The sequence below is a fragment of the Leuresthes tenuis genome, unplaced genomic scaffold (genome assembly GCF_036924035.1).
Source record: "Leuresthes tenuis unplaced genomic scaffold, fLeuTen1.0.hap1 SCAF_6, whole genome shotgun sequence".
In the NCBI taxonomy this organism is placed as follows: Eukaryota; Metazoa; Chordata; class Actinopteri; order Atheriniformes; family Atherinopsidae; genus Leuresthes; species Leuresthes tenuis.
Window position 1 is genome coordinate 6,583,995 of NW_027325360.1, and position 27,425 is coordinate 6,611,419.

At 40.2% G+C, this 27,425-nt stretch overlaps 2 protein-coding genes across 6 annotated transcripts; one reads left to right on the top strand and one right to left on the bottom strand.

Moving 5' to 3' along the window:
• The first annotated feature begins 1,921 nt into the window (after positions 1-1,921).
• On the top strand, positions 1,922-6,661 carry grsf1 (G-rich RNA sequence binding factor 1). The gene is made up of 10 exons (XM_072387349.1): positions 1,922-2,304; positions 2,547-2,688; positions 2,808-2,963; positions 3,637-3,771; positions 4,280-4,418; positions 5,247-5,368; positions 5,602-5,699; positions 5,785-5,920; positions 6,428-6,479; positions 6,595-6,661. The coding sequence occupies exons 1-9, from the start codon at positions 2,095-2,097 to the stop codon at positions 6,475-6,477; spliced, it is 1,188 nt and encodes a 395-aa protein (XP_072243450.1). The 5' UTR covers positions 1,922-2,094; the 3' UTR covers positions 6,478-6,479; positions 6,595-6,661.
• Positions 6,662-7,813: 1,152 nt separating this feature from the next.
• rufy3 (RUN and FYVE domain containing 3) lies at positions 7,814-25,406 on the bottom strand. 5 transcript variants are annotated; one of them, XM_072387341.1, is made up of 18 exons: positions 24,827-25,406; positions 18,568-18,741; positions 18,290-18,407; positions 18,058-18,159; positions 17,851-17,974; positions 17,283-17,347; positions 15,296-15,361; positions 15,144-15,213; positions 14,956-15,045; positions 14,666-14,749; positions 14,288-14,455; positions 13,042-13,139; positions 11,879-11,998; positions 11,182-11,305; positions 11,007-11,092; positions 10,902-10,929; positions 10,715-10,792; positions 7,814-9,801 (listed from the first exon to the last, which is right to left on the bottom strand). In XM_072387341.1, exons 1-18 carry the CDS (start codon positions 25,086-25,088, stop codon positions 9,658-9,660), a joined length of 2,001 nt encoding a protein of 666 aa, XP_072243442.1. In that variant the 5' UTR covers positions 25,089-25,406; the 3' UTR covers positions 7,814-9,657. The 5 variants fall into 5 exon arrangements, with proteins under 5 accessions (XP_072243442.1, XP_072243444.1, XP_072243443.1 ...); XM_072387343.1 differs by having other exon boundaries at positions 24,823-24,956; XM_072387342.1 differs by lacking the exon at positions 24,827-25,406 and adding an exon at positions 20,963-21,640.
• Positions 25,407-27,425: the final 2,019 nt, after the last annotated feature.

The following is a 27,425-nucleotide window of genomic DNA, read 5'->3' on the forward strand; positions in this document are numbered from 1 at the left end:
TCAGCCCCCCCTCCCAATTTAATTGTACATTACATTCAAGCAGCCAGGCTTTCTGCAGAGTGGTCGTGATCAGTAGTTGTCCGGGCTTTCTGTAAGTCTTTAAAAGTTTTTTTTCTCAACATTGGCTGCTTTCCCACTCATTTTTAGTCCAGTCCTTGTATCTGACCCTTTTCAGAAGGATGAGATTTGCACGTGTGTTTGTTTTTTAAGCCACTTGACACTGACCCATGAATCCCTCTAGCACAGACAACTTAGCAAAGAACCCATTTTAAAAATATCTTTACACACTTTATTACTATGAGCCTGTTATAAGATACGTCATTTGTTCCTATCTATTCAGTTGTATCCACACACAAATGATCAGGAGTATGAGGGAGTCTCAGATTATTCAGAAAGTTAATAATGTTCAGGTATGGGGTAAAACTTCTAAACTGAAGGTAGAATACTTGCTCTGCTATATGATGGATGAATTGCTCTTTCTGTTTTGGCTTAATCTCCGTGAAAGCAATCCAGTTCAACTTCCTGTTCAGCCTAGACAAAAATCAAAAACCCTGATGCACTTTCTTCACCAGTTTTTCACACTACAACTTGCAGCTTCTCTCTTATCTGTCTCACACCTTGTTACAGTGTCTCTGCTAAATTAGGCATCACACATTTAAAAACAATTATGTACTAGGTGAAGATCCGGGTGTGGAGAGTTAATGTATAACAGATACTTTTAATCTTCGGTTTTTGTAGGTTAAGGATGAATGAACCAGAAATATTCAAGGTATTCTACAAGGTATTCTACAGTAAAAAGATGATTCACAAGTAAAAACTGGTTAAATGTAGAGGAAATTCTTTTTTTAGAATATATATTCTATCATATTCTGTTGTAGTCTGATCTGATCTGATTTAGCCTTTTATATTCAAATTACCAATAAAAATAAAAAGCTAAAAAAAAAGCAAACACCATTATAATATTAACTTGGAAATTTAGGAGTTATTTGTTGTCAGTCTGGGTAGAAAACTAGGTGGTTGTTCTACTGAACTACATCTGAACCCACTGTATAACCAGTCTACAGATCAACAGTGTGAGGGTTTTAATATCAAAGTAGAAGAGTTATTTTCTTTGACTGGATGAGCAGAAGAAATGGAAAAAAATTCTCACTGCAGTGACTCAGATGGAAAACCTAATACATCCAAACCTATAGATGGCAGTGTGCCGGAAATATTACGTGAGAGAGGAAGTATTTGAGAGAAAAGTTGCCAAACATGGTCAAGTCAGAAGAAGTTAATAGCAGATACACTTCCTTTAAAATATATGGATTGAAATTAAGTGTTCGTTTTAGTAAGCAACTTCACTGAGGGCTGATGAAGACTACAAGATGTGGCTGAAAACTGAGAAATAACACGCATTAGTTTGACGCTTTGACAATTAGTGTCACATTTACTTGTGAGCTTTTTTTCACGAGAAAACATGATCTCATCAGTCTATGCCTCTAACTAGCTACTAGTTACCTTAATTGAATGGGTTGGTTAGGTTAACGCTTGATATCGAGGGCACTGATTTTATCCAGATGCTTACCCCTTGATATTAGGCAACAGAGGATATGTGACATATGTATATACTACTGGCCCATTTTTAGTTTAACTCAATTCAGCAAAGTATTCACTGTATAACACTATTCATAGCATCTTGTATTCATTTCAGCTGGAAGGGCCACACATTACACAGAGTATATCCACCTCTCTTGGCACCACTGTAGCAGTACATGGTGAGCATTATTAAGAAAAGCAAATACAAGTGGAGTATTGCAACTGCGAAATGTAATATACAATCCAGAAAACACTGGTAACCACAGGGTTTGACTTTTATTATGAAAAATCAAACCGGATATACAAAGTATGGTATCGCTAACTTGACCGTGAAGAAGCTCGAGCGCTGCCCTTGACTGTCACTGACCCACGTGAGTGTTTCCTTGCTGTGATGCAAAGCTGGCATCTAGCTGAATTAACTCCACTGACTTCAGAGTCTCAAACCGTTCGGACATCTGCTTATTTTACCAAAACAAACTGACCTTTATTAGTCACTTCCGGCTAGGCTCGGACAAAATGTCTGGTAACGGCAAATCTATGTTGTTTTTACTGCAGCGGTGTGTCGCTTTAAGAAAGCTAACATCACCGACAGCGATCATAACGAGAAGCCGCGCTCCGTCGGTCAGGTGTGGTTTCATACAGCAGCGAACATGGACTTCAGTGACCCGAGCAGTCTGCCAGCTTCAGGCTGCAGTTAGAAGCAGTCAGCACAGCTTCTGCACCAAGGTTAGTCTCATAATATCCCGTTGGTCTGGTGTTGGCATGCAATAGGCTCACATGTCTTCAGATTGTACTGGTACTTTATACTAACACCTTTTTCATACCCTGCACTCAAAATTAGTACTGTGCTCAAGTACAGTTTCAATACTTTGCTGAGTGTTGTCATATCCTGGCGTTTATATCTCCACTGCTAGCTCGTCACTGCAGGTTTGTGTTTGAACAGCAATATGTGACCACTTGTCTTCCAGACAGGAGATCGTGGAGATGAATACCCACCACTGCCAGACTATCAGTCTGATTCAAATATAGAGACCAAAGAGGTGTACATCATGCAGGTGAAAGGTCTCCCCTGGTCCTGCACAGTACAGGACCTCCTGAAGTTCTTCTCAGGTGAGCGTCTGCATGGTGACACCTTAACTCATCACTGACCAATGTCAGATAGTGTCCGACACATGCTCTTTTTGAATGTAAGGATTTTTTTGGAGTAAAATGGTAATAATGTGCTTCAGACTGCAGGATTCGGGATGGGGAGAAGGGGATCCACCTGTCTTTGGATAAACTGGGCAGACCCTCGGGACAAGCCTTCATTGAGATGGAGCACGAGGCCGACGTCAGCAAAGCTCTGGAGAAGCACCGGCAGTACATCGGTCCACGTTACGTTGAAGGTTTGCGTCTCTGACTGATCCAGACATGCGTCAGCCACAGCTGCACTGTACCAACAGGACCTATGGAGCTGCAAAATCTGTAGCTCCTCAGGTCAGGTCACAACAGGGTGTCTCATTCAAGTACATGCATTTAACTTACTAAAACACCACATGACGATTAAAAGAGTCATCATTTCTAAAATTTCCATCAATTTGTTATTTAACAATTAAGACCATCATGCTTTGAAGTCCCACTGTGTAAGATCTTGGGTGATATATTTGTAGAAGTGCAATGTATCATAACTATGTCTTCATTATTTTAATAGCACTTCATATACAAAAACACTGTGGTTACCCTCTGTGCCCCTTCTCCATGTTACACCACAATGAAGGGGCAGCTTATTTGGCTTGGGAGTAGATTTGGTTTTATTTTGCTGCTAATTTTGAACACATCTTTCATAATGACTCTTACACAGTATTTGTAGAGGTTTAATTGGAACGCAGCAACGAGATTGTTGGATCGTCGTTCCCTTTAACTGTCAGATGATTGCCACTTGTCTTCACTTTATAATGATACTCCCCGTAAAAAAAACCGATCTTTTAATGCACCAAAACACTTCAAAAGCAGATCACAGCAACAAGAGTTTAATTTAAATTGTTTAAGAAAATGAGTAAATTCATGCGCCGCTTTCAGTGTTTGAAGTGACGAACAGCGACGCTGAAGCCATCCTGAAGAAAACCGTCCAGACTCTAGCAGCAGACGGGGTGGTGCTGATGAGGGGGCTCCCTTTCTCCTGCACTGAGGACGACATCGCTGACTTCTTTTCAGGTGTGTTAGAAAAAAACTCTCCTTATCCTTTAAAATACAGCCGCATTTGTCAAGTCAAAATGAAATGTATTAATTATTATCATTATTTTTCTAAAGACCAAACAAAATTAATGACAGGTGTCACTTATTAGGGTTTAGATTGAGAATAATACGCTGAATTGTCTTCAGCATCTTTATAAATCAGAGCAGATTAATTAGTTTACATGTTTGTTTTTTAGGATTATGATAATGATAGAACTTTAATTGTTCTTATGGTATTCTTTAGTCTCTATTAATCTCAAAACTGTGAGGTCTGGCATACAATGTTTGAAAAAACTGATCTCACATATGGCTGTTAAACTTTTTGTTCGAATCCATTGGTTAGATCTGTTTTTGTCTTTGAGGTTCTTGCCTGCAAAAAACAGAATTGTATTCTTTGAAATGATCAAAAGAGAAGGAAAGTTTAATTAGTTTCTGCGCATCATCTCTTTAGGCACTACATATTTATACTATGTTGTGCACGTTGCAGGTTTAGATATTGTGGAGAACGGGATCACTATTGTCAGAGACTTTAGAGGAAGAAATTCTGGAGAAGCCTTCGTGCAATTTACCTCCCAGGAAGCAGCTGATGAAGCTTTGAAGAAGGACAGAGAGCTCATAGGACACAGGTAAGCTGGACACACCATCCCATGCTGGAGATACAGTCCTGCTCAGAATATCGAGAGATAAATGCAAATGAACAAATTTGGTGTAATCAGAATCATTTGTTTGAGGAATTTGAATTAGTTCCTCAAAAAACAACAAAAAACCCCCAAAAGGAGACTCGTGTTTGATTCTCAGTGTCTACATCAGGGATATCAAACTCCGTAGATGTGCATTTGCAAAGCCAAGATGGCAGAACCATGTTCAAAGCTTCAAAGGACTGTTCATGAACAATCCGATGTGGTGGTTTCAGCCGACACCAAGCCAGCACACAGAACCAAAAGTGGCTCCATGACTGTCAGAAAACTAGGTTTGGGGTGAAGTCCTTAGGTTTGTCAGCTGGAGAGGGATTTTAAGGTCACCTCCAACAGTTTCCTTCAAATTTAGGACCTGGAGCTGATTCTGATGGAACTATGACCAGCAGACAGGTGCAGGAAGCTTCCAGATGGCTTTGAAAAAAATGTTTGGGTCGATGATATGTTTGCCAACAATTCTGCAACCAAATATTAGAGAAGGACGTCAATAATGTTTATATGTTAACTTTAACAATGTTCTCTTTCCTTCTGTTCGGTAACATTAGACGTTCATCAATGATTTTTACTTGTTTATGAGGTTATTCTAAATTAGGTGCTTGACTTTAGAATCCACACAGAGGTTTTCTTGCCCTACAGAAAAGATCAAATGTCATTATTTGAATACAAAAAGCCTCTCTATAAATAAGCCAATTGTTGAGATGTTGTAGCATCTCTTCTTCTTGGTGATTATATTTGTTTCTTCTTGTGTAATATCTGCAGATATATTGAGGTGTTTCCCAGCAGCAGTGACAAGATTCATAGTAGTTGGAGGAGGAGGAAGGGGAGTTCAGATTTTTCCCAGACCAGCTCCCAGTCAACAAACAGGGCCAACCACGAATCTGGTGAGGGGGTGACCCATCTTTATTTTTCAGGTTATAAAACCCAGTTTGTTTTGTAACTATTAGAACAGAAAAGACTAGTATTAACCTGTAATTTGTAACAACTTTAGTTAAAAACTGATGAAATATTTTAAATGGGCAGGTTTCCAACACGATGCTTCTACTTGTTAATTAAAGTCTTTGTTTAACAAATATGTGTTTGATTGAGCCACTAAAAACTGCTCCTGGTGATATAGCTGCTGCACCAGTGTCTGTTCAGAGCTCCAATGTGCCGATGCACTTCATCCATATGCGAGGACTTCCTTTCCAGGTTTCTGGAGAGGACATTGTGAAGGTAATAAAACAAAAGCAGGGGTGATAATAATCACATCAAATGTAGCATCTGGTGTGATTATAAAGTGTCTGTGCTTCCCCTGTAGTTCTTTTCTCCTCTAGTTGTGTCTAAGATCCTGTTGGAATATGGACCAAACGGGAGGTCAAGTGGAGAGGCAGACGTTTACTTCCGCTGCCACAAGGACGCTTTGGCCGCCATGTCCAGAGACCGGATGAACATAGGTATATGAGCAAATAAATCCGAAACAGAAAACTTTAAAATTTCAGAAAAAACACAACCCTGCCATTTTGTTTTGGTCACCTGTTTTGAACTGAAAAGGAATTCAGTGAACCGTTCAGATTTTGGAGAGAAACTTGCGCCACTTTACAAGGTTATGCAGCCCTTTTTCTCCTAGACTAGTCAAGTTTTCTTCTTTTAGTTTGGTGTGTGGTCAGAAGCTATTTACTGTACGCTCTCTCATGTTGCAACAACATCCTCTGAGAGTCATTCAGTGCAGACTTTTTATTAGGACCTCAGAGAAAGTTTAAGCTTGTGAAAAAAGGCAACCTCTTTTAAAGAAAAAATAAATGGCCCTTTTATGTTATTTAAAAGGATTATAGAAACCCTCCATGATGATGATAATACTGTGATATAATAACATGGAAAAGCACAAATGTATTCTGTCATCTTTGCTCTTCATTGTTCGCCGGCAGAATTTCTCTTCACACCTGATCTGTTCTGATTTTTAGGACATCGATACATCGAGTTATTCCTGAACTCTGTGTCAGACTCTGACTGAAGGTGAGAAATGCTGCTTTACTTTAGAACCAAAGATGTTGGATGGTAAAAATGTGAACTTTGTTATTCATGCACAAAGCTGGAACAGCGTTTAAATGTGTTATATTCTCTCCTGCAGGTGAATGTCCACACTGATGCAAAATGAGCACAAACCGGATCATTGTATGTCTTCAAAGAATAAAACAAATATGAATCAAACATTTGTTGTGTCAAAGAAATCATTTTCATTTAGTATAGTTTAATTTAATAAAAGTTAAATTTTAGGTTTATTCTTAGAGAGAAACATGTCAGTTGAGTCTGAATGCCTTTCTAGCACTGAAATTTGTCACAGATTTCTCATTTAATATGTAGTTACAAAGAATAGTGGATTTTAAGGGTAATGTGGTGAAATGAAACGTTTATACAGAAGTCTGGAAACAGATGGAGTTTTTTTGTGTGTAGACGTTGAAATAACATTTCAACATTTGAGGATCTAGAGAAATTTTCTTATTTAGATTCATTTCTATGTTGGCAAAGTGATGCAGATTGATTACAAAGACATTTTCTACAAAAGCACAAATTGCCCTGAGCTTTGTCCTCAAGTGAATTGATCACCTGTTTTAAATGTATCTGCTTCAACAGCTGTCACAGAAGGAAATGCATCACGAAAAGCTAAGAAGTCAGAAAAGAGGAAGGGAAGTGCGTGGATATCCAAAGCAGTTTGGGAACTCTGGGTCAGTCGATTGCAAATTAAGACAAAGAAGGCCAAAAGTGAGCGTGCCATCAGAAGATGAACACATCATACTTTGTTCAGGGAGAAATACAAATAAAACCTAGTTAGAGATACAGAAAAGAAGACATCAGGAAAAGTGTCAAACGTCAGAAGGGGAAACGAGGCTGAATGATGTGAGTGACTGAAAAGCTTTTCTGGTGCCACAAGCATCTGAACATAAGCCTGTACGCAGACATTTTAATGCAAGTTACTCCTCATACTGGATAAATAAGGCTATACACTAATGAGGTGAACTTTTTAGGTGTTAAAATTTGCACCGGTGCTTCAAACCAACTATATGACCAAAGAAAGAAGTCAATCTGGTGCTCAGGGGCTGAAATGTTAAATGGAGTTAAATCACCAGAAAATGTAAGCGGCCACCTCGATGCTCTGCACAAGGAGAGAAACCTGACAATCCCATTTGAATGAGCACCGTTTATCCTGACTGTGGAAGAAATTGGAAGATATTAGCAGAATTCATCATTTTGAAAGATCAGAATAGTTGGGATTTTGAACTTTTGGGTCAAAATCTACATGCTCTACATGCTCCTGGATTCTGCGAATGATGAAAATAACAGTCGTACACTTAAAGTCGGATAACGTTTATTGTTGATCTCAGAAGCAGTTCCATGTCACATGCCAAACAGACTAAAGCTTTAAATAGTTTCACTGAATGAACAGCACATGAAAATAGCAGCTGTGCCCACGTCAAACCTGCCAGCAGAGCACTTCAAACTGGTGTAGATGTTGCACACGCTGGATTTTTTTTTTCCTTTTTCAACCTCATTGTGTCGATGCTTCTTCTAACTGATGCAGAAATAAATCTACTCAGAGTATTTAGCTTTGTAAACTTACAGCCTTTTTTTCTGGATTTGTAAAATCAGTTTACATTAAACTGGCTTAACTGAACATGAAGACAGAGGCAAACAGCTGGCTTGGCTCTGTCAACAAAAGCAAAATCCACCTGCCAGCCCAGTCAAAGCACACTAGCTGACATGTTAGGATTTAAAACAAACTGTCTCTGGCCTCTGAACAGCAACTCAGTGGAGTTTCCAGCACAAAACAGCCCTCGGCTCATTTCACTTTCTTACACTAAACACCATTACTTGAATTTTGCTTTCTCTGTAGCTTAAAACAAAAAAGCTTATGACTATTTTAGCAGTTCTGACACCTTAAATTTCCTTTGTTTGGGCAGACCAGTTCTGGTCCTTCAAAGAACTTTCCAACTGGTCTTCAATGCCCAGTTGCAACCATTCATAAGAAGCCTGTCTAGTTGAAGGTTAGAGGAAGGATGTTCCTCTGGGATACATCACAGGTTTTAAAGCTCTGATTGGTTGCAGGTCTATCCAACTGCTTTCAGAGGATTTTTGGTCTGTGCTGGTTGATAAAGCTCCATGGAAATTAACTCAGAAGGTCCAGACTAATTTACATTGTGTGTTTGTGTGGCTGCTATATTTTGTAAGCTGTAGCTGCTCCTGTTTCCAGTCTTTATGCTAAGCTGAAGGTCCAAATCTTATTGAAACATTCAGACAGGAGCAATGGATCCATTTCTCCTCCAACTCTTTGAAAGGTAAATAAGTTTGTCAGTCTTACAGGATAATTTGTCCATTAAATACTGATATCAATACTGCGAGGACACTAGGTATAAAGCTCGGGTACAACTAGGGTTTCAGTTATCATAACAATGTCATAATTCTTAAATATTTCTCTTACATTCTGCGAAAGACTAAATTTTCTGACAAAGAGAAATAAACCAACATTTATTTTCTATACCAAGTAAAAAGCTCTTTACATACAATCCTCACCAAAATGCTTAAATGTTTAACATGATTAGATTTGGTCAAAAGTGTTGATAGCGATCCTGTCAGACTTTCCCTGAATGTGATGTCAGTTCTAAAAAAAAAAAAAAAAAAAAAAGTGTCCAAAGTCACATATGCTCCAACAGATCATCACCAGATCTGTAAGGAGCACCGCCGAGGCACACAATACAGACACAAAAATCCAGTTCTTCTTAAAATCTCTTAAAAGAATGCCAGTTAAACTTTGTTCCAGCTTAATGGACGTGCAGGATGGTCAGTTTCAAAACGTGCCAGTGAATGAGATGATTTAAACAAGGTGCCTTTTTCAGGTATGTGAATGCAGGTTTTAGTTTAAGAGCAACCACAGAAGCCAAATTCACTAATAAATTCACACCGTAAACCAGAAAAGAGGAATAAATGGCTGCAGCGCTATTTACTTCTAATAGAAACCCACATATAAGCAGCACCCGCAACACGATTGGACACCGCTGACTGAAAGTGACCAAAACATCCCACAGAGCTCAGAACTTTCATGAAATTTCAAGCCATGAAGTCACAAAGTGCTTTTCTTGCAGTGCCAGTTTTACAGATCAATGCCTCTGTGCTCTAAGCGTCTCATCACTGCGAGCTTTCATGGTGGCGTTGAAGCGTACTGCTGGAGTAACTGCGAGTAGCAGGCGGTGCACACCGTCTCAGGCAGAATGGAGGAAGGCAGCGGCAGCTCTTTGGACACGCAGCTCTCACAGAAAATGCCGCTGCAGTTCTTACACTGTTTCTAGACAAAGAGTGAAAAAACAGAACTGGTTCAAGTCGAACACAACACCATTTTTTATAAAACTCTGAAGCAAAACATCACTGCAACACACTTCCTCTGCAAAATCCTTGTTTCCTTGTGTAAAATGTAGATAAAAGCAGAATCGAATGACTTTTTGAGTTTGATGCCAGCAACAGTTTGAGAAGTAAAGATGGAAACGGTGGGTGAATAAATCAACCGTTTAGGAAAATATTTAGTCAACAGGAAGTGACAAAGAATTTTCCCTGAGTTAGCACTGCACTGAAAATAGACACTGCTGTGTGGTGGAAATCACACAAATGGAGGTTTAAACGCTACCATGCAATGAGAGAAAATGTGTAAACTACATCTGTAGAACTAATTCAGAAATCCAGATGGTATACAGGTGCAATTTTAACCTGCACATCTGTGAAGGGACCATTGATGCTGAAGCAACATGTGCTGCCAGCCAAACATGGTCTTCAGGAGGGGCCTCGTCTATCCAGCAAGACAAACCCCATTCTGCTCGGCTCTAAAGTAAACAGGTCCAGGTGCTGATCGACATGATACTAAACGGAGCTTCTCAAAACAGGACTAACACATGAAGATAGTGAGGTTGGGGTTCGAATCACTGTGTGTAAAAATCAATCAAACAGGCTTATGCACAAAGTACCCTATTTTCTTTGTAACACCAGTAAAGTGTATTTTAACAGAGCTGCTCTCACTCAATTATTTTGCTGTTTCAGCTGAACTTGCCTGAAGTTACTGGCTTTAAATTCAAAATGAGCAAAAAAAAGTTTACTTTTCACATATTGTCTTTGACATAAAAGGTAGAAATGATTTGTATCACTGCATTCTGACTTTATTGGCACTGGACACTAATCCCCCCCACCTCCCCACACACACACTGTTCTACCTTTGTCTTCATGAGAGAGTCTTCCTCTGCACACATCGCACACATGGAAGGCTGACTGATCTCCACGCCGGACTCTTCCTGAACAATAAAACGGAAACATTTGATGACTCTCTGGATATTTCCGTGTAAAAAAAGCTATCACCACCAAAGTGTTAGTAACTTTTTAACGCAGCAAATGAAGCCTCACCTGCTCATCCTCATGATGTGACAGGGACCTTAACAGAAGCGAGACAAGATATTTCAGTCATTTTTCACCAACTTTTGAAACAGAGTCTGTAAACTGTGGACTCACAAGCTGGAGCTCAGGCTGGTTTTGTCCTCCTGTCCACTCTGTGACTGGTCATTCTCTCTTTTGACTGACGGGGATTCCGGGAGATGCTGTTGGAAAAAACAAAATGTCCGAAAATGAAGCTGAGGGCCCTGCCTTGACCTGCTCTTTACCTTGGTAAACGTGGCCAGAGACTGACCTTCGGCGCGCTCTCTGGGAGTCTCCTGTCCCTGCGAGCAGTGCTGGATTGTGTGGGCGTGGTGCTGAGATGCTGCTCACTCTTTCGCTCGCGCTCTTTTCTCAACTCCTGCTCCAGATTAGACCTGAAACAGAGAACATGATGAAGTGAAGACACAGGAGAGGACACAGATTAAACAGTCAAAGCCGTTCTAAAAATACTCCACTGCCTCATGAATGGGAATAAAGGCTGCGGTTCGGGAGGGATTGTTGTAAATGTTTGCACTGCCTCTGCCCGGTCCAGCTTCCTGCTGTCCAAGGCAGCTGCTGTAGCCACCGTTTGTTTGGTCTGTTGGGTTATTTTTACTTACCTTTGACATAATAAATCACATAGTTTTTTTTGTTGTCTTTAGAACCAGAAACCAGAAATGCTGGATCTTCCTTTCAGTACCCTGTTTGTCTTCCGTTTCATTTAAAAAAGGCAGAACAATATCACAGCTGACATGTATTCCTCACAGCAGGCTGCTGTATGAGGGAATGCATCATTCTACACTACGGTGGATCTTTATGGTAATGACCCAATGCGACATTAAGGGTTTTAATGGTGAGAACAACAAAACCCCTCTTTGACATAAATATATTCATCAGATTTCTTTACCATAACAAAAGTACAGAATAAAGAAGACCACCCCCCCATCACCTTTTTCCTCAGACTTTACCTGAGTTTCCTCAGCTGCTCAACCTCCACCTGAAGACTCTCGATTTTGTCTCCAAAGTCCTGTTTAAAGAGCCGGTTGGCCTCTAAAGCCAGGTCCCGCTCCCTCTCGCCCCGTTTGCATCTGGTTTGGGGTGAGCGGGTTACAACAAACTTATGGCAAAAGGAAAACTCGATGAAGACAAACATGATTAGGAGGAGATGTCAACGAAAAACTCAAATTAAAACACAGAAGGATGAAGGGGAAAAAAAACAAAAAGACGACAGAGGCTAAAATCCAACGAAGAAACTTTAAAGAAGATGAAGCAGGCTGAGTTTTGTTTATTGTTTTATTAGCCTAATGATAACTACAGTTTACACCAATGTTATGTTCACAGACAATTCAAAATTAATAAATTAATTTTGCCCTTCTCACTTCATCTTCCTCCTGTGTTGGCTTTCAACATTTGCATGCGGATCATCAAATGACAACAAACCCCTCGTATAATCGGCCCTAAACATCAACTCAGACTTTTTCAATTATCAGTCTCTGTTGGCTGAAAATATACAAGAAGAGTCTGTGGAAGGAGCTGAATTCTTTGGAATAACATTACCCCCCCAAACGTAAAGGTTTGTTGGCACATCAAATCTGTCAGACTTTCAGACACCAAGCCATCTACTCTCCTCGGGTAACAGGATAGTTTGTTGATTAAATCAAAGTATGAACCCGACGTGGCGAACACATCTGGCTGATAACGTAAGGATTAAGGGCAGCTAAGAGGATCAATCGGGTCCACACTAAAAGCTGAAGCTGGAGAGCCACTGCAAGAGGCGGTGGGAAGAAGTTTATTTTTAATCATCAACAACAAAGGGGTGTTGTACAGAAAAGATAACATCCTAGCCTGGTTATGTCTATATTAGGCAGGGTTCTATGTTTGTATTCAGGTTTCTGAGAGCATGGAGCTACTGCGGCGGCTGCAGCAGCTTCCCTGCTGTGGAACTCAGGTTTCTGGCCTGCTTCACCATATGCTTCTCACTAGTTGAGAATCAATAGGTCAACAAATGATGGAAAAGATAAAGAGAATGGAAGTAGAGGAAGGGGAAAAAACATGACATGACAGTGAGAAGTTTGAGCAGGTCAACACTTCCATGAAAAAACACCATAACAAAACATCAGACAGTCCTTACCTGGTCTCCAGCTGTTTTACGGTCCCTGACATCTGGTTTATTTTCTCTTCCAGGCGAGCGATGACTTCATTTTTCTGTTTAGAGCTGGCATCTGCACTCTGAGGAGGATGAGACAGGTCAGTCAGATGTGCTGCTTCAATTCAGGAGATTAACAGGAACACAGAAGGAACATGAAGCCTTAGGACGGAAGTTGCTGTAGATCGAGCAGTAATGTTACTGCAGGTAGACGCAGCTGTGTTCTTTATACGCTGCCTGCCCACAAAAAAAACTGGATTTAAGACCAAGCAAATGGGTAAGAGCCTCCCATTGGATAACTACTGCATGGGTGATTATGGATGAAGTTATTTAACCCTAACTGATGCAGTCAGTAGCTCCTCATTTCTTAAACAAGAAACATGGTCGTGGAAAAGATGTTAATCTGTTCTGATCTGAACCCCATGGAGAATCTTTGGGATGTGCTGCAGAAGACTTTGCGCAGCAGTCTGACTCTCCCGTCATCACTACAAGATCCTGGCAAAAAATGGATGCCACAGCGAATGCATCCCTTAATCAGAGCTAAAGGCAGTCCAAGGAAATATTAGAGTGACTTTTTCTTCCCTCCTCACGCCATCTACACATGGTTTGTCAACATTTTGAGTGAGTTTACACAGCAATTAGAAAAGCCTGCAAACGTGCCTGGGCTCATTAATGATGTTGAAAACTGTTGATAATGGGACCACAGACACACCTTAAGAAGCACGCCTTAAAGCGTGCAAGTCTGTGAGTGTTCAGGTCGGGGCTGTGCCAAAGAAAATATAGCAAACATAGCCTTGGATGAAAAGCTCCATGATATCATCATCCACTCCCTTTAGATCAGCAACAAGAAAGACGTTCAATACCACAGTCAGTTACAGTCTTAGTCAGATCATTCAATTGGACAGAATTTGAAGACATCAGTAACCAATAATTTCACTGACGTTTTTCTCTTTACATCATGATTAATGTCCACCGCTCCTTTTCATACAAAATGATGGGATTCAAACAGAAGCTGTAACTCAAACGTTCTTGAATTTATGGCTGATGTATGGAATTGCTGATGTATGCATTCTCTTCATTTTCTATCTTGTAAACAACTTTTAATGTTTGCCACAGTAACTTGTGAGATATGAACTGCAAAGACATTTCAATCTACAGCGCCACCGTTTAACTCTGGAAGAGAGAAGTGGATGCAAACATTGAATCTACACGAACTCAAGCACAGCCTCACCTGTGACTTATGGCTAAGCTGTTGGTTGATGGCACGAAGGTCTTCCAGCTGCTGTCTGAGCTCCACCAGAGCGTCTTGCTTCTCACAGATGTCTTTCTCCAGCATCTTCATGGACAGCTCCATCTCCTGCTTCATCCCGATCTGCACCTCCAGCTCCCTCTCCACATCCTGCACAGATTCCCACCTCATAGTCAGAGACACTTTGTCAGTTAGAGATTTTTTTTTTTGCACATTAAATTCCATTTTTCCCCCAATAAAAATGGAATAAATTCAGATAAAAATGTACCTGAATGAACAAAACCAAATACAATACAGATCAAACCATTAATCAAAGCAGAGTTACACTGATTTACACACAAGGAAGAACCTGAAACGCACCAATCGAAGCAAAGTTTCCTCTTTGAGCTGCTTCCGTGTTTCACCCAACACTTGTCCATCTGCAGCCGAATCGCTTCTTAACGCCTGTGGGAAAATGCTTTCATTACAGGGTAACTGTGTTTTGTACAGATAATTAACTTCTCTTTGAGTTGTCATGATGATTAAATCTTTGATCTTTCAACAATAAACACTTCTTCAAGAGTTATGAAGATAGAAAACAATAAAGTCTGAAAACTTAGTGGACATTTAGGGTAGAAATATCAAAAAGAGCCAAAAATAAATGTGTTCACCTTCCTAGATTCCAACTGATATGAGCTCTCTTCCTTCACTCTCTCAACATCTTCTTGTAAAGTAATGATCCTGTTATTTGCCACTGCAAGCTGCAGAGTCAAAAGTAAACAGAACATCTCTGAATAAAAAGTATCTGCAGCTGCACTTTTTGTTTTTTTCCCTAATTAGACAAAAGTTGAAGACTCACCTCCTCTGTCAGCTTCGTGTTGGACTTTTCCAGAGCGTCCACCTTGGCCTGGAGGTTATTTACGGACGCACTGCAAACAGAAAAACAGGAAACCCCGTGAGTCGTGAAGCTCAACATGAAGAGAGTGAAGCCAGCTGACTGACCGGACAAACCTCAGATGTCTGTTCAGCTCCTCCACGTAGTTCTTCTGATCGAGGATCGCTGTGATCTGACCGTCACTGAAAGAGACCAGAATCATGTCACCAGCAGTGTTAATGAATGCTACAGAAATGTGTCAACTTATTGATTAGGATTAATCAGAACTGTTTATGTTCATACTAATAGTTTAAGGAGAAATTTACAGCACAAACATCTGACAAATCCAGCTTCTCAATGGGAACATTTTCTGCTTTAATTTTTCGATTTAATATCTTTAGACTTTGGGCTGTTGGTCATACAAAGTGAGACATTTAAAACACAATCTAGTATCTAATTTGGAAAATAATGGCATCACTTAGGTTAATCAGTCACTTTCATGCACTCTTTTCTCTCTCTTTATTTTAATTTAGAGATCATAACATCTTCCTTGCAGTTAACAACCATCTTCTGAACCTAATCTTTTTATATTAAATGCAAGCCAGGGTTTGTTTTTTTGTGTGCTGTCTGGCCCTGAAAATTATCCATTAATCAACCCGATCTGCATCTCTCACTCTACAGCTTCCTTTTGGCTTCCTTCTATCACCCCAGCATTTGTTTTTTTAAATATTCAAGTGTTTTATTGATACAGCTCCTAATCCCAACGTCATCTGAAGGCACTTCAAAGATACAGGGGCTAGAATCCCATTCATTCTAATTCAATCATAACCCAGTCAAATCAAATCATTACATTAATATGCAAACAGTGTTAACATTGCTTATCTGTAGCAGTAAAACAGAAACCTCAACCTTGCCTTTTGTGTTTACTTTTGAGGTAAAGTAGAAAGAGAAGGGACGGTAGACCGGTGATTGCAGCTTACTGAACACACTGTTTCTGTAAGTTATTGTGATTACTTTTAACCAATGGGTCAACCATGGGGTTCTGCAGGTTAAAGGTTGGCATCTTGTCAAAGGTGCCGTCTGCTGAGATCAGGGGCTAGGGGCTAAGGGCTTAAACATGGTTCTGCAACTGCAAAACGATGGGCGATCGCCAATGGGCTTCTACATATTATAGTGTGTTGCTGCCACTAGGGGGCAGCCTTAGGATATGTGTTGTGGCTGTTCTTGGTTGTGTTGGTGCTGTTGTTGGTCCTGTAGCTTTGCTCTGCTGTGGAAAAGACAGAGGTCAAAGTGGACAAAGAGTTGGCTTTGTGGTGGAGGGACAGAAAAAGTTTAAATATAACTATGTCATCATCTTTTTTTAAATCATTTTTTGATTGCTCCTCTTTGTGATGAAATTTGTTGTTCTCAGCCCCTTCAGACTCATATTGTCTTTTAATAAATCAGTATTCAACATATAAGTATTATCATCTCTCAGGGCTAAGCGCTGTGAGGTTTTTCGGAGGTCTGCACAAACATCCGTCTGAGTTGGTTGAATACTCAAAATCCTTCACTCTGGTTGGTGAGAGCAACGCAGACAGAAACCTCCATGCTACCATAAACACGATTTAAGAATAAAACTAATGAAGGCCTTGTTTAAACGTGGTATTAACGTAAGCCTTTGCTGATCTGATCACAGAGCTCCAAGTCCACTCAGGGTGCACTGTGATTTGATACTACAATCAAAGAGAAACCCACGCATCCCCATCACATTTCTGACCCTCTCAACTAGTATTTCTGGGTTTTTCTTCACATTTTGAGACTGCTTCAGAATAATAACTGCAGATCGGTCATCTTACATTGGCAGAGGTTGGTTTACAGAAAATTCTGCAGCATCACAACTCAATCAGTTACTTCCAGTGTTTGAAAACACAACTAGTGTGACTAAAGCAGACATAAAATACATAAATGTCTGAATCTATAATACTAATGTTGGCCTTTTGCAGTGACAAACACAGACCTGCAACTGTTTGTTGCATGTAGAAATGTACAGTTGAACAGGGCTGAACGTCTTAAAAAAAAAAAAAAAAAACAGGAGCAGGAGAACAGTAGAAGAAATACTTTTGATCAGGAGAGGCCACTCACCCCTCTGCACTCTTGCTACTGTGTCCACCGTCTTTGAGGTACATTGAAAAATCAATCACTCCGACCTGCAGAGCAAACAACAGAAGCCAAGGCAACAGAAAAAGGAGCAAGTATGTCATTAATCTTATTTGAATATATCAGCAGGCAGCTTTGCCTCAAATCAACAAGAGGTTTCACTTCACTGTACTACAATGACACTTCTTTAGAAAGCTGATGAGAAACCGGCTCCCCGCCCATCCTCCCAGGCCCTTTGGCCTTATTCCAGTTTTAACAACTGATCAACGAGGAGATTCCTGACCAGATTTAAAAATGTGACTGAAACTGGAGCAGTGAAGGTAAAAACATTTTTTTTTGCTTCAGAATCTGCACTGTGGAATATTTTAACATGTTAGAAGAAAAATTAAAAGTACACAGGTTCCCCATCTTCACCCCAATATGTCCTGCTATCAAAAACACCCCCTGACTCGACTCCCTTCCTTCCTGCTTAAAAAGATCCATTTCAGTTCACTATTTCATGTGCGTGAGCAGCTGTACGAAAAGGTGGAACTGAAAGTGAAAAAAGAATAACCTGTGAGTCCAAGTCCTCTCCCTTCATACACAGATTGGCATCAATGACGTTTAACCCAACAAGCAGCCCAGCAATGACAGCACCCTCCTCCTCCATCATCAACGCGTTCGGCTCATAGAATTCGCTGAAGAAAGGAGCAAAGTGCTGTGAGCCCAGAAGACACATAGAAAAGTTATTCTAGATGCCAGAGGGCTGAAGCAAACCCACCTGAGCAGGTCCTTTCTGTTGATGATTGTCTTCATGTAGTCGGAGAGCTTCTTCTGCATCAAGGCCAGGCGTAACCAGGCACGTCCTCTTCCTAGAGGAGTTCTGACATCAAACACCAAAGGTTGAACTTAAATGTGAAACTTGTAGCTGTTATTTTCTAGACTTGGCTTTAAAAAAACCTCAATAAATCACATTTTGGCAGGTGAAGGGTATGGCAGATTAAGACACTCACTTGAGGCCGGGCAGGTCTTTCACGCTGGCTGTGATCTCTCCCGCCTCAGGCGTCAGCTTCTCCACCAACTCCAACGCCCCCCAGAACGACTTGTTCTGTCCCAAGAAGGTCTTCTTAGCTGATGATTGGCAGACAGAGTTGGTTTCCGTTTTTCATTTAGTCACACTTGTACATGAAAGACGAGCATGCACTGCCTTTTTTTTTAACCAAATCAAATCATATTATCCCATAAAAGCACATAAACAGTAGTTTTTAGGTTATAAATTCTGTAAACATACTTTTTAATCCGTGTTTCAGACAGTGTTCCATCACGACAAAGAACTGCTGGAGGGGTGCATAGTCAGAGTCAAGTGTGCGTCCCAGGTTGAGAGCAGACTCGATCAAGCCTTTGATGCTCAGTTTGGCCATGTTCATCAAGTTAAGCCTTTCGATAGCGATCGGATCCTTGGGATCTGGAAATGAGGAAGAAAAGTGTGAATTGTAGCCTTGTTGAAGTTGAACGTTATTCCTGTAATGATGACGTCACAGTGAAGTTAAACCGTACGGATTTAAAATGTGATTACTTCCTGTCATCGGTTTACTCTCGAGTCCAGGCTACAGTTTGTGCTAATATTTCAGACTCTCGCTGATGTAAAGAAATCCAACACCTCTGGCCAAGGCTACACATGGCATGGAGGTGTAAAACGGCATTTTAAAATTCTCAAAGTAACAATATATGTCATTGTTTCACAACGGGAATGTCTCAGGAGGTGTCAAAAAAGACAGCTCTGTGTGTTATAAGAAGTAAAAGTAATGGAGCTTTCATAAAGCCTCCATAGAACAATATATGGAAAAAAATTGGGGATAAAGAACAAAAATAATGTGTCACTAAAATAAATGGTTTCAGTGATAAAACTTTGAGGCTAAAGACAGCAAAACATTTTCCACATTTTAAGATAAAACAATGAAAAGCCTCAAAATAGAAGGAAATACTCCAAATCTAATAAATGTATCACTTAACTCTGCCTTCTCCATTATTCATGTCAACATTTAACACTGGGAGGCTTTTAGCTGAGTCCCACCATATTAGGCTGTCATGTAATTAGTTACATTATTAATGGTGTTTTTCATGTTGCTGTCAGTGCTTTGTTTGTACTGCTGGTCGGAGCTGCTGTCTGTCCTGCCCGGGAAGAAGATTGTTCTTATATCAGCCACCCTGCTCTTTAAATAATCCCATCAGCCACCGAAGACCCCCAATAGTCAAGCACCAGAAATGATGCTAAAATTGTGTAAATTTTGATCAGAACGATCACATAAAGAAAAAGAAATGTGCTTTCCACATTACACAAAACTGCAATAATCAAATGAAATGAATATAGGTATTTGTTGTGATTAACACATTATACATTTTTTGCCCTTAAAAAAAAAACAGTCTGTGGGATGTAGTGACATTTAGAAGCATGAATGACATTTCTAACCAACTGAATCAATTACTCAAGATGACTTAATCAAGATGTCTCAAAAAAAGGTGGGACAGCAGCAACTGAAGGCTGGAAAATTAAGTGATACTAAAAAGAAAGAGCTGGAAGAACATGCTGCAACTAATTAGGTTAACTGACAGCTGGTCAGCCACATAACTGGGTACATAAAGAGCACATTAGAGAGGCAGAGTCTCTCAGAAGTAAAGGTGAGCAAGGATCCAGGAAACAAACAAACAAAAAAACCTAGTCCCCAAATTTTAACATGGTCTGTTGTTGCAGTCAATTTCAAGATCAGCTCATATTTTTATGAAACGGTAAAATGTCTCATTTTGTGTCAACTTTTTAAAAAACTGGGGGTTGTAGTTACTGGGTTCTATTCAGTAAAGTTCCAGGAGAAAGAAAATTGGACAGTTTTGCGTCATTTCAGACTACTAATAAAAATATAATGATAAACATAGCAAAACACGTGCATCAATTTATTCTGATGGAGAGAAACTAGTCAAAGCAAAATTCAGTCCCTGTTTAAATAACACAGTGTAAACAGGAAGCAGTGAGAGATCTCACTGTGTTGATAGCTTGACATCTGTTAATGGTCCTGTATTATTATCATGGTGGACACTTAAGTGGTGTAAGTGCTGCAGGGTTGTTTGCCAACTGGTTGTAAAAAAAAAAGTCTCTTTTCAGGAAATTGTGAAACCTGATCTGTACTGGGACACTAGCAAGACAAAGAAATGAAAGTGTGCATGAAGTCATATTTAAACCATAAAAACACAGCATCTATCTATGGGTGTCCGTTTAAAGTAAGGTTCACCGCTACACGTAAATATCAGTGTTCAGTCACATCAAGTCTTATTTGCTGTTGTTTATGCATAAATCAACACACAGACCTATCTTTGCTGTCGAGCTGTTACAGCACAGCTGAAAGCAAATATTTCTGCAACCAAATACTTGATTTACCAGCTAATGAAGCTTCACAACAAAAGTAGCACTTCCTGGTTGCTTTGCTTCCAATCCCTGCCTTATTTACAAGTGGCGTCATCCTGCTGCGTAACTCAGGAACATCAAACCCTTACCCATGAAATCCATCATGACACAGCTCCAACAGGACATGTTATCACGGGTCACTGTGTGGAACATGTGGCGTCTTGTGACCTGTGTACCACCACGCCCCGACAGAAAATCACAAATCTCCTAGGCCAATCGATCAGTTTACCTTCATGGGCCGGCTCTGGATCGGGGGTGAGCGAGATGTCGTTGAGCTCACGAAGGCAGAGCCACTCGCCATCGACGGAAACGCGAAAGTTGCACAGATAGATGGTCTCTCTGGCGGCCTGCGTGATCTTGTCTGTGGTGGGAGTCGGGGTTTCGCTCTGAGGCGTCAGATCAGACATGATGACTCAGCTTTTGTCAGGCAAAAATCAACACCACCGAGAGAAAAAAGGCGTAGCAGCTTTTGTTCTGGGAGCCAGCGAAGGCCAACCCCCCCCCAGCAAGTCAGAAAGAAGAGCAACTAAGAGAGGCTGAAGACCAACACAAGAGGGGAAAACAAAAAGCCAAGATGGGGAAGGCCCACAGCAGCTTTCAGCAGGTGTTTGGAAAGGGTGCTGCTTTTCCTCCTCTTTATGCCTGCATCCTCTTCTCCTCCTTGCTACAATTGAGTGAAATCCACTGCTGTCTTGAGAAGGGCAGCCCTCCTCTCTCCTCCACTTCTTCCTCCTCCTCCAACCTCTTGTTATCCCTTTTGTGCAGACTGGGGACTTAAAATGCAACAGAGCACCGTGGTGAAAATCACAGCCCTCCTCCGGTCGGCTTAGCACCAGTTCGCTCTGATTGGACTGCCTGTGCACCGCAGTGAATGCACTGGGTGGGTGTTGACCAAGATGGCTGACAGTAGTGCTGGGCACAGCAACACATTGTCACGTGAGCAGATGGTGCATGCGTAAGAAAAAGAGCGGGTGAGGAGGGGTCCCCAGAGTAACCAACCAATGCTAATGATGCAGCAGAGGACTCAGCTGTCTCATGTGCATTACCAGCATCCCTCTGACCTGAAACAGAGGCCTGTTCTCTGACAACGCAATTACTGAGCTGGCTGCAGCAGACAGCACGAAGGGTAATAAAGCCAAAGGTCCCAGATTGGCAATGATTATACTTTAATCGCCACTTTTTAAAGGGACAATATTGACTGTCTAAAAAAAAGTGGAAATTTAAAACAAAAAACCCCAAACACACTCTGATATTTGTAATTGTGAACAAAATAACCCACACAGCAGAGCAGTGGCTGTTTCTTTCGCTCATCTATAGCAGACTAACTGATGATAAATTGATAGCAATTCTCAAACCACCTATTATGCAGGAAAAAAAGCCACAGAATAATCTGAATATCCTTATTTAACTGATTGTCAGATTTCACTAAAGTAAAGTAAGTAAAGAAAATGAGCTGCTCTACTTTATGTCTGTGATATTTTCAACAAAGTATGTCACAAATATTTCATTAATACCTCAAATCATAAAATCTACAGTGTGTGAATCTACATCAATGCCAGCCCACTATATCATCGCTCCGGGAAGGAGTTCCACACTGTCAACTCAGATCAAATTAAATGTTTTAGATGAGAATGTAGAAAAACACATTGACTGTGGACTGGATTTCAAGACGTAGTTAACAGGGTTGGTCTTGTGTTTTTATGTTTAAATAAAACTGCAAATAGTTAAATATATATAATTTGCCAGAAGCTGCAAACAGCAAGTTATCAATCTGCGGTGTCAAACGTGTCAAAGAAAAATCTAACAAATAGAAATAAATTAAAGTAATCCAATTATGGATTGTGCAAAAGTTTTAAGGCACCTGTCATTTCGTTCTTTTTGTTTTGCTTTAAAGTAGCCAAATGTAATCATTTAAGGTGTTCTTGAGCTTTTTCACTCCTTCTCAGTCCTTACACCTGACCATAATCAGAGGAATGTGTGTTTTTTGTTTGTTTGTTGAGCCATTCAACTCTGACCTACGATTATTCAAACATAAAAAGGCCCATAACTCCAGGGATAAGCCAGTGTTGTGTCTACACAAAACAGGCAACTTAGCAAAGAGCACATTTCAACTGTATCTTTAGGTAATTTGTTACTAGTAGATGGTCACAAGATACATACTTTATTCCTATTTCTTTATTTGCATTTACAACATTGTCAAAGATAACCATTTAGTGGACAATGATTTTGCAACAAATGGGTGATTTCCAAACAGCTATTAGCTGGAAACGCGTCATATCTCAGCGTGGTGTCCAAAGTGTCTTTAAAAAAAGATGTGAGGAAATTAGACAAGTGGAGGAAAAAAAGAAGTGTCAGACCCAACAACACTATGTACAACAGATGAACAGTATCTGAAAGTGACCTCCCTTTGAAAGAAGTCCAGCAAAGACCTGACACAGGACCTGAGAGACGCATCTGGACCTTCAGCTGATCCATCTACTGTTGGCCCAAGCCTCATCAGAAATGGTCTCCATGGCAGGGTGGCTGTCAAGAAGCCGTTCTTAAGGAAGGGAAACAGGGAGAAAAGGCTGAGCTATGCCAAATGACACAAGAAGTGGACTGAAAATCAGTGGCAACAGGTCTTATGGAGGGATGAATCCTCCCCAGAGCCCGGACCTCAACATTATTGAAGCAGTGTGGGATCATCTGACAGAGAACGGAACAAAAGGCAGCCAACATCCAAAGAAGAGCTTTGGGGTGTCCTTCAAGAAGCCTGGAGAACTATTCCTGAAGACTCCTTAAAAAAATGACAGAAAGCTGGTCTAAGAGGGTTCAGGCCATGTTGGAGAATAAAGGTGCTCAGACAAAAAGGACTTTCAAGCTTGTTAGAACTGTACAAACTGTTTTTATACATATTCTGAATTTCCTTTTGAGTTTGCATAAATAACTGCACCTGTTTCCTGTTTTCCTGTCAATACATAAGGAAACGAATTCACTTTTATTTGTTAAAACAACTCAGAATGGGAAATATAATGTAGAAAACTAAATAAAAACGGGAACGTCTGTCAACCTCAAGGAACATTCATTTCAGTTCACCTGGGTCACAGTCACTATGTGTGAGCGTGTGGCAGAGAAGTGCAACCAGAAATGAAAGCAAAGCGTATCTCAGGACATGTTTTCTCTCTTTTAGGCTCAGGTGCTTAAAAAAAAAAAAAAAAGGAAAAACGGGCACAGTGCTCAGGCTTTAACGGTGGGCAGATGCTTGATGCTGGCAACTTTTTTTGTAAAGAAACATGGAAGCCAACACAACAAGCAATATTAGGGTTAGCAAAAACAGCTGAATATATGTTCGTATCATTTATACTTAAATGTGATACATAGATATGCAAATTTATGCTGTAAAGGCATCAGATTCTGTATCAAATGAGATGTATCGCGCAGTAGATTAATGAGTTTGTTTTACAGTAAAATATCAGTAAAGGAAACGCTTAATATTCCTAGGGGTGAGGATATTAATTCAGTAACTTCAAAACACATTTCAGAAGCCAGCACCAATATCATGTCCGATCCAAATGACTAATAATGACTTTCAAACAGACTTGTCATTTATGTTCGAAGCTCACTTCCTGGACAAAGAAAATAAAATTATCCTCCACCCAAATGTTAGAAGAACAAAATGATCTTTTCAGGCAAGTTTCAGGTAATACGAGTGAAGATTTCTGTCTACCCGAATAAAAACAGGGAGACATGGTGATGCAGTCTGCTCACATTTCACACTAAAACTAAAGTTAAGAGAAATAGACAGCGGTGCACACCGTTAAAATAAAGCAGCTTTCCATGTATTCCCACAGACAAAGTGGGCACTTGACTGGCACCTGTACAGTAAGAAAGAACAACAACACGGCAAAGAAATCGAGAGTGTGGAACACATCTTGATGACACGAATGATACGTTAGCTATTGGAAGAGTTCTTGATTCAACTTTGAAGGAAGTTGTTTTATTTTGGGGAAGTTAGCAAACAAGGAGCAATGGAGACTGTAGAAGACGGTATCTTTCGGACAGTAATATGTTCATATCAGCTCCAATGGACTTTTCAAAGTTGGTACGCACTTACTTTTCCGCCTCGACTCGATTCTTTCAATCTGGAAGTCATACTGTCGAAGCGGGCTGGTTGACAGGGAGCTAGTCTTTCCAAACCTCAGGTTCGACGAGTTTAAAGCCTCCTTGAAGTAAATCACCGAGGTTGGAGAGAGAGTCTCATCTGCACTGTCAACGTGTCCGTTTTCATCTGCGGATTTTTGTTTCACAGAACTTTCTGAAACCTCTGAAGATGACGGCAGGGGTACATCTCCCGGGGGCGCATCCCGCTCCGCCATCCTCTCTCCGGTCAGATCCTGCTCATGTGACCTGCGGGTCAGCTGTTGGTCAGCGGTCAGCCAGCTATGTAGCTAGGATAGCTGCTGCGGCCATGCACTGCAATGGTTAGCTAAACAATCAATCGTCCTGTCAGTCAGTGCACTCCAAAATCGCTACAGTGATTTCTCCGCCTTTCGTCCTCTTCTCTACGGCCTCCCCCTGACCCGGAAATTGCTATGTATTAGCATTTTGCTCAGGCTGTTGCTAATTTCGCGAGAGTTCACGCGCTGTGTCAGCGGTCCAGCATTCCCAGAGATGATCAACAAGGAGGGAGATGTGACGCTAGTGCCACATCCGTGACCGGAACTGAATCCTTGAATCCCATGATCCCTTGCGACAAAAGTTGACTCTTGTGTCGAGGTTCATCTCTACCCTCTGAGATTCTCTGATTTACCTTTTAGTATCAACACAACATTCCAGTACTAAAGTAAAAAAAAAATATATATATATATATATATATGTATATATATATATATATATATTTTTTTTAAATGATCTCCGACGTTTGATCGCGTAATCACAATTTAGTGTCGCGTTTGAACAGAATGATAGGATACAAAGTGCTAACACCATGAGGGAAGAGAGTCCCCTTGAATACCTTATTTTCTCCGAGATGCCTGAATACACATGACATTGTTATAATAAGTTTAAGATATGGTATTGCTCAAATCTCGCCAGAGGACATAAGAAGAGCTACAGTAGAGAAAATGAAAAAAGCTAAATAGTAAATCCTTATCAAACCCCCAACAAGATGTGGCTCCTACTTCTTGAAAAGTAGGAGCTGTTTTTGAGGTCCTCAGTGCACCAGATCAGATTGTGGGGATGACCGAACTGTGATATTCGGTCATGCTTACTCAGTGGAGTGTTGTCGCCCTGACTATGTGTTTTACATTACTGTAAAGCACACAGTGACCTACAAGGTAATGGTGGAAAACACGTACGTTGTTGTTGGTTTATGGTGAATTGTGTTAAAAATGGTTTGTGGAAAGCAACAGACATCTTTGTCTTTCAGAAGTTCATTATCCCAGATAGTATTGAGGTGAGATTCATTATCAGCATGGTTAAATATTGTATGCTAAAGGTTAGGGTATGTAAAGACAGCAAGGACAGAATATCTGTGTGGAAAATGTCAAAAAAATATTCTAAACATGTGCAAATAACTTAAGGAATACTTCTATTTGGGATGTTATGTTGTAATATGGTTTAAATGCTTTGTGTTTCTGATTAAACTGTGTAAGAACCAAATATGACTTGTTATAATCTGCTTAGGACAAATAAAAACTTTTAAATAATTGTAAAACTAAATTGGTATTCCATACCTGCATCTGCGTATTTCAAAATTTTGGATAACTGTCTTGTAATTTTTGTTTAGCATCTCTTAATTATTACTCACTATTGGAATTTTTTAAAATTAGATTTCACACAAATGTGTATATAAATAGCAGGTATACAGGTTGCTGGATGATAGTCTGATTGTTTTGGAATTTTTAGTTAAAGTTCTAACTTTAAAAAAACAAAAAAAGCAAACACACATTACAAAGAAAATCTTAGCAAATGCATCCAATAACACACAGATATGTTCAGCAAAGCACTGTTCCTTCGGTAGGAAAACAACATAAAATAGGAGTTGTTCTTTTCCCTTAAAAAGAATTAGGATACCTCATTCAAATGGATTCTTATGTAGTTATTATAATAACAGACACATAAGTAGATGAATGCATTAACTGCAAACAGTTAACAGCTAAATTAAGTAACTGCAGTTTGTGTCATTTTTCCATCTTTGTAAAAAGACTAAAATGGTCTTTACGGACAAGGAGAAGCAATAACTTTCAGGTCAAGGTTTTCAGCAAGTGGCTCTGCTGAATGTGTAATAGCTCTAATAGACAGCAGGAGGCGCCACATGACTGATGAAATGAAAACGGTCTTGTGTGATTTCTTCTTACTCAGATATTTTACATCAAATATGAAATAACTTTTAGTTTGATTTAGAAATGTTTGAAATGTACTACGAGTTTAAGAGGGGCGTGGACTTTCATTTCATCGTTGTAACAAAACATGTTGCTGCAGGTTTTGTTTTTCAGACACTACTCTGAAGGTAAAAGGGGTTATTTTTGCATGAATCAGATAGATTTTGCATTCATTCTCAGACAACAAGACACAGCATGTATTCCGATATATTAGAGTAGTGAGATGAAAGCACTTTATTTTTCTTGAGAGAGGAAGAGCAGCCTGGCGGGTCTGTGTGAGGCTTAAAAATGACACAGATAAAGAGAAAGGCAAACAGCTTGTCCGTGTAC

Excerpts from the sequence above, each read along its gene's own strand:
- grsf1 (XM_072387349.1), top strand. The coding sequence starts at position 2,095 with ATGTCTGGTAACGGCAAATCTATGTTGTTTTTACTGCAGCGGTGTGTC. Across the intron at positions 4,419-5,246 it reads AGAGAGCTCATAGGACACAG|ATATATTGAGGTGTTTCCCA; the intron begins GTAAGCTGGACA and ends TAATATCTGCAG. Across the intron at positions 5,369-5,601 it reads CAGGGCCAACCACGAATCTG|CTGCTGCACCAGTGTCTGTT; the intron begins GTGAGGGGGTGA and ends CTGGTGATATAG.
- rufy3 (XM_072387341.1), bottom strand. The coding sequence starts at position 25,088 with ATGGCGGAGCGGGATGCGCCCCCGGGAGATGTACCCCTGCCGTCATCT. Across the intron at positions 14,456-14,665 it reads AGGAAACTTTGCTTCGATTG|GATGTGGAGAGGGAGCTGGA; the intron begins GTGCGTTTCAGG and ends GAATCTGTGCAG. Across the intron at positions 11,093-11,181 it reads TCCCAGAGAGCGCGCCGAAG|CATCTCCCGGAATCCCCGTC; the intron begins GTCAGTCTCTGG and ends TTTTTCCAACAG.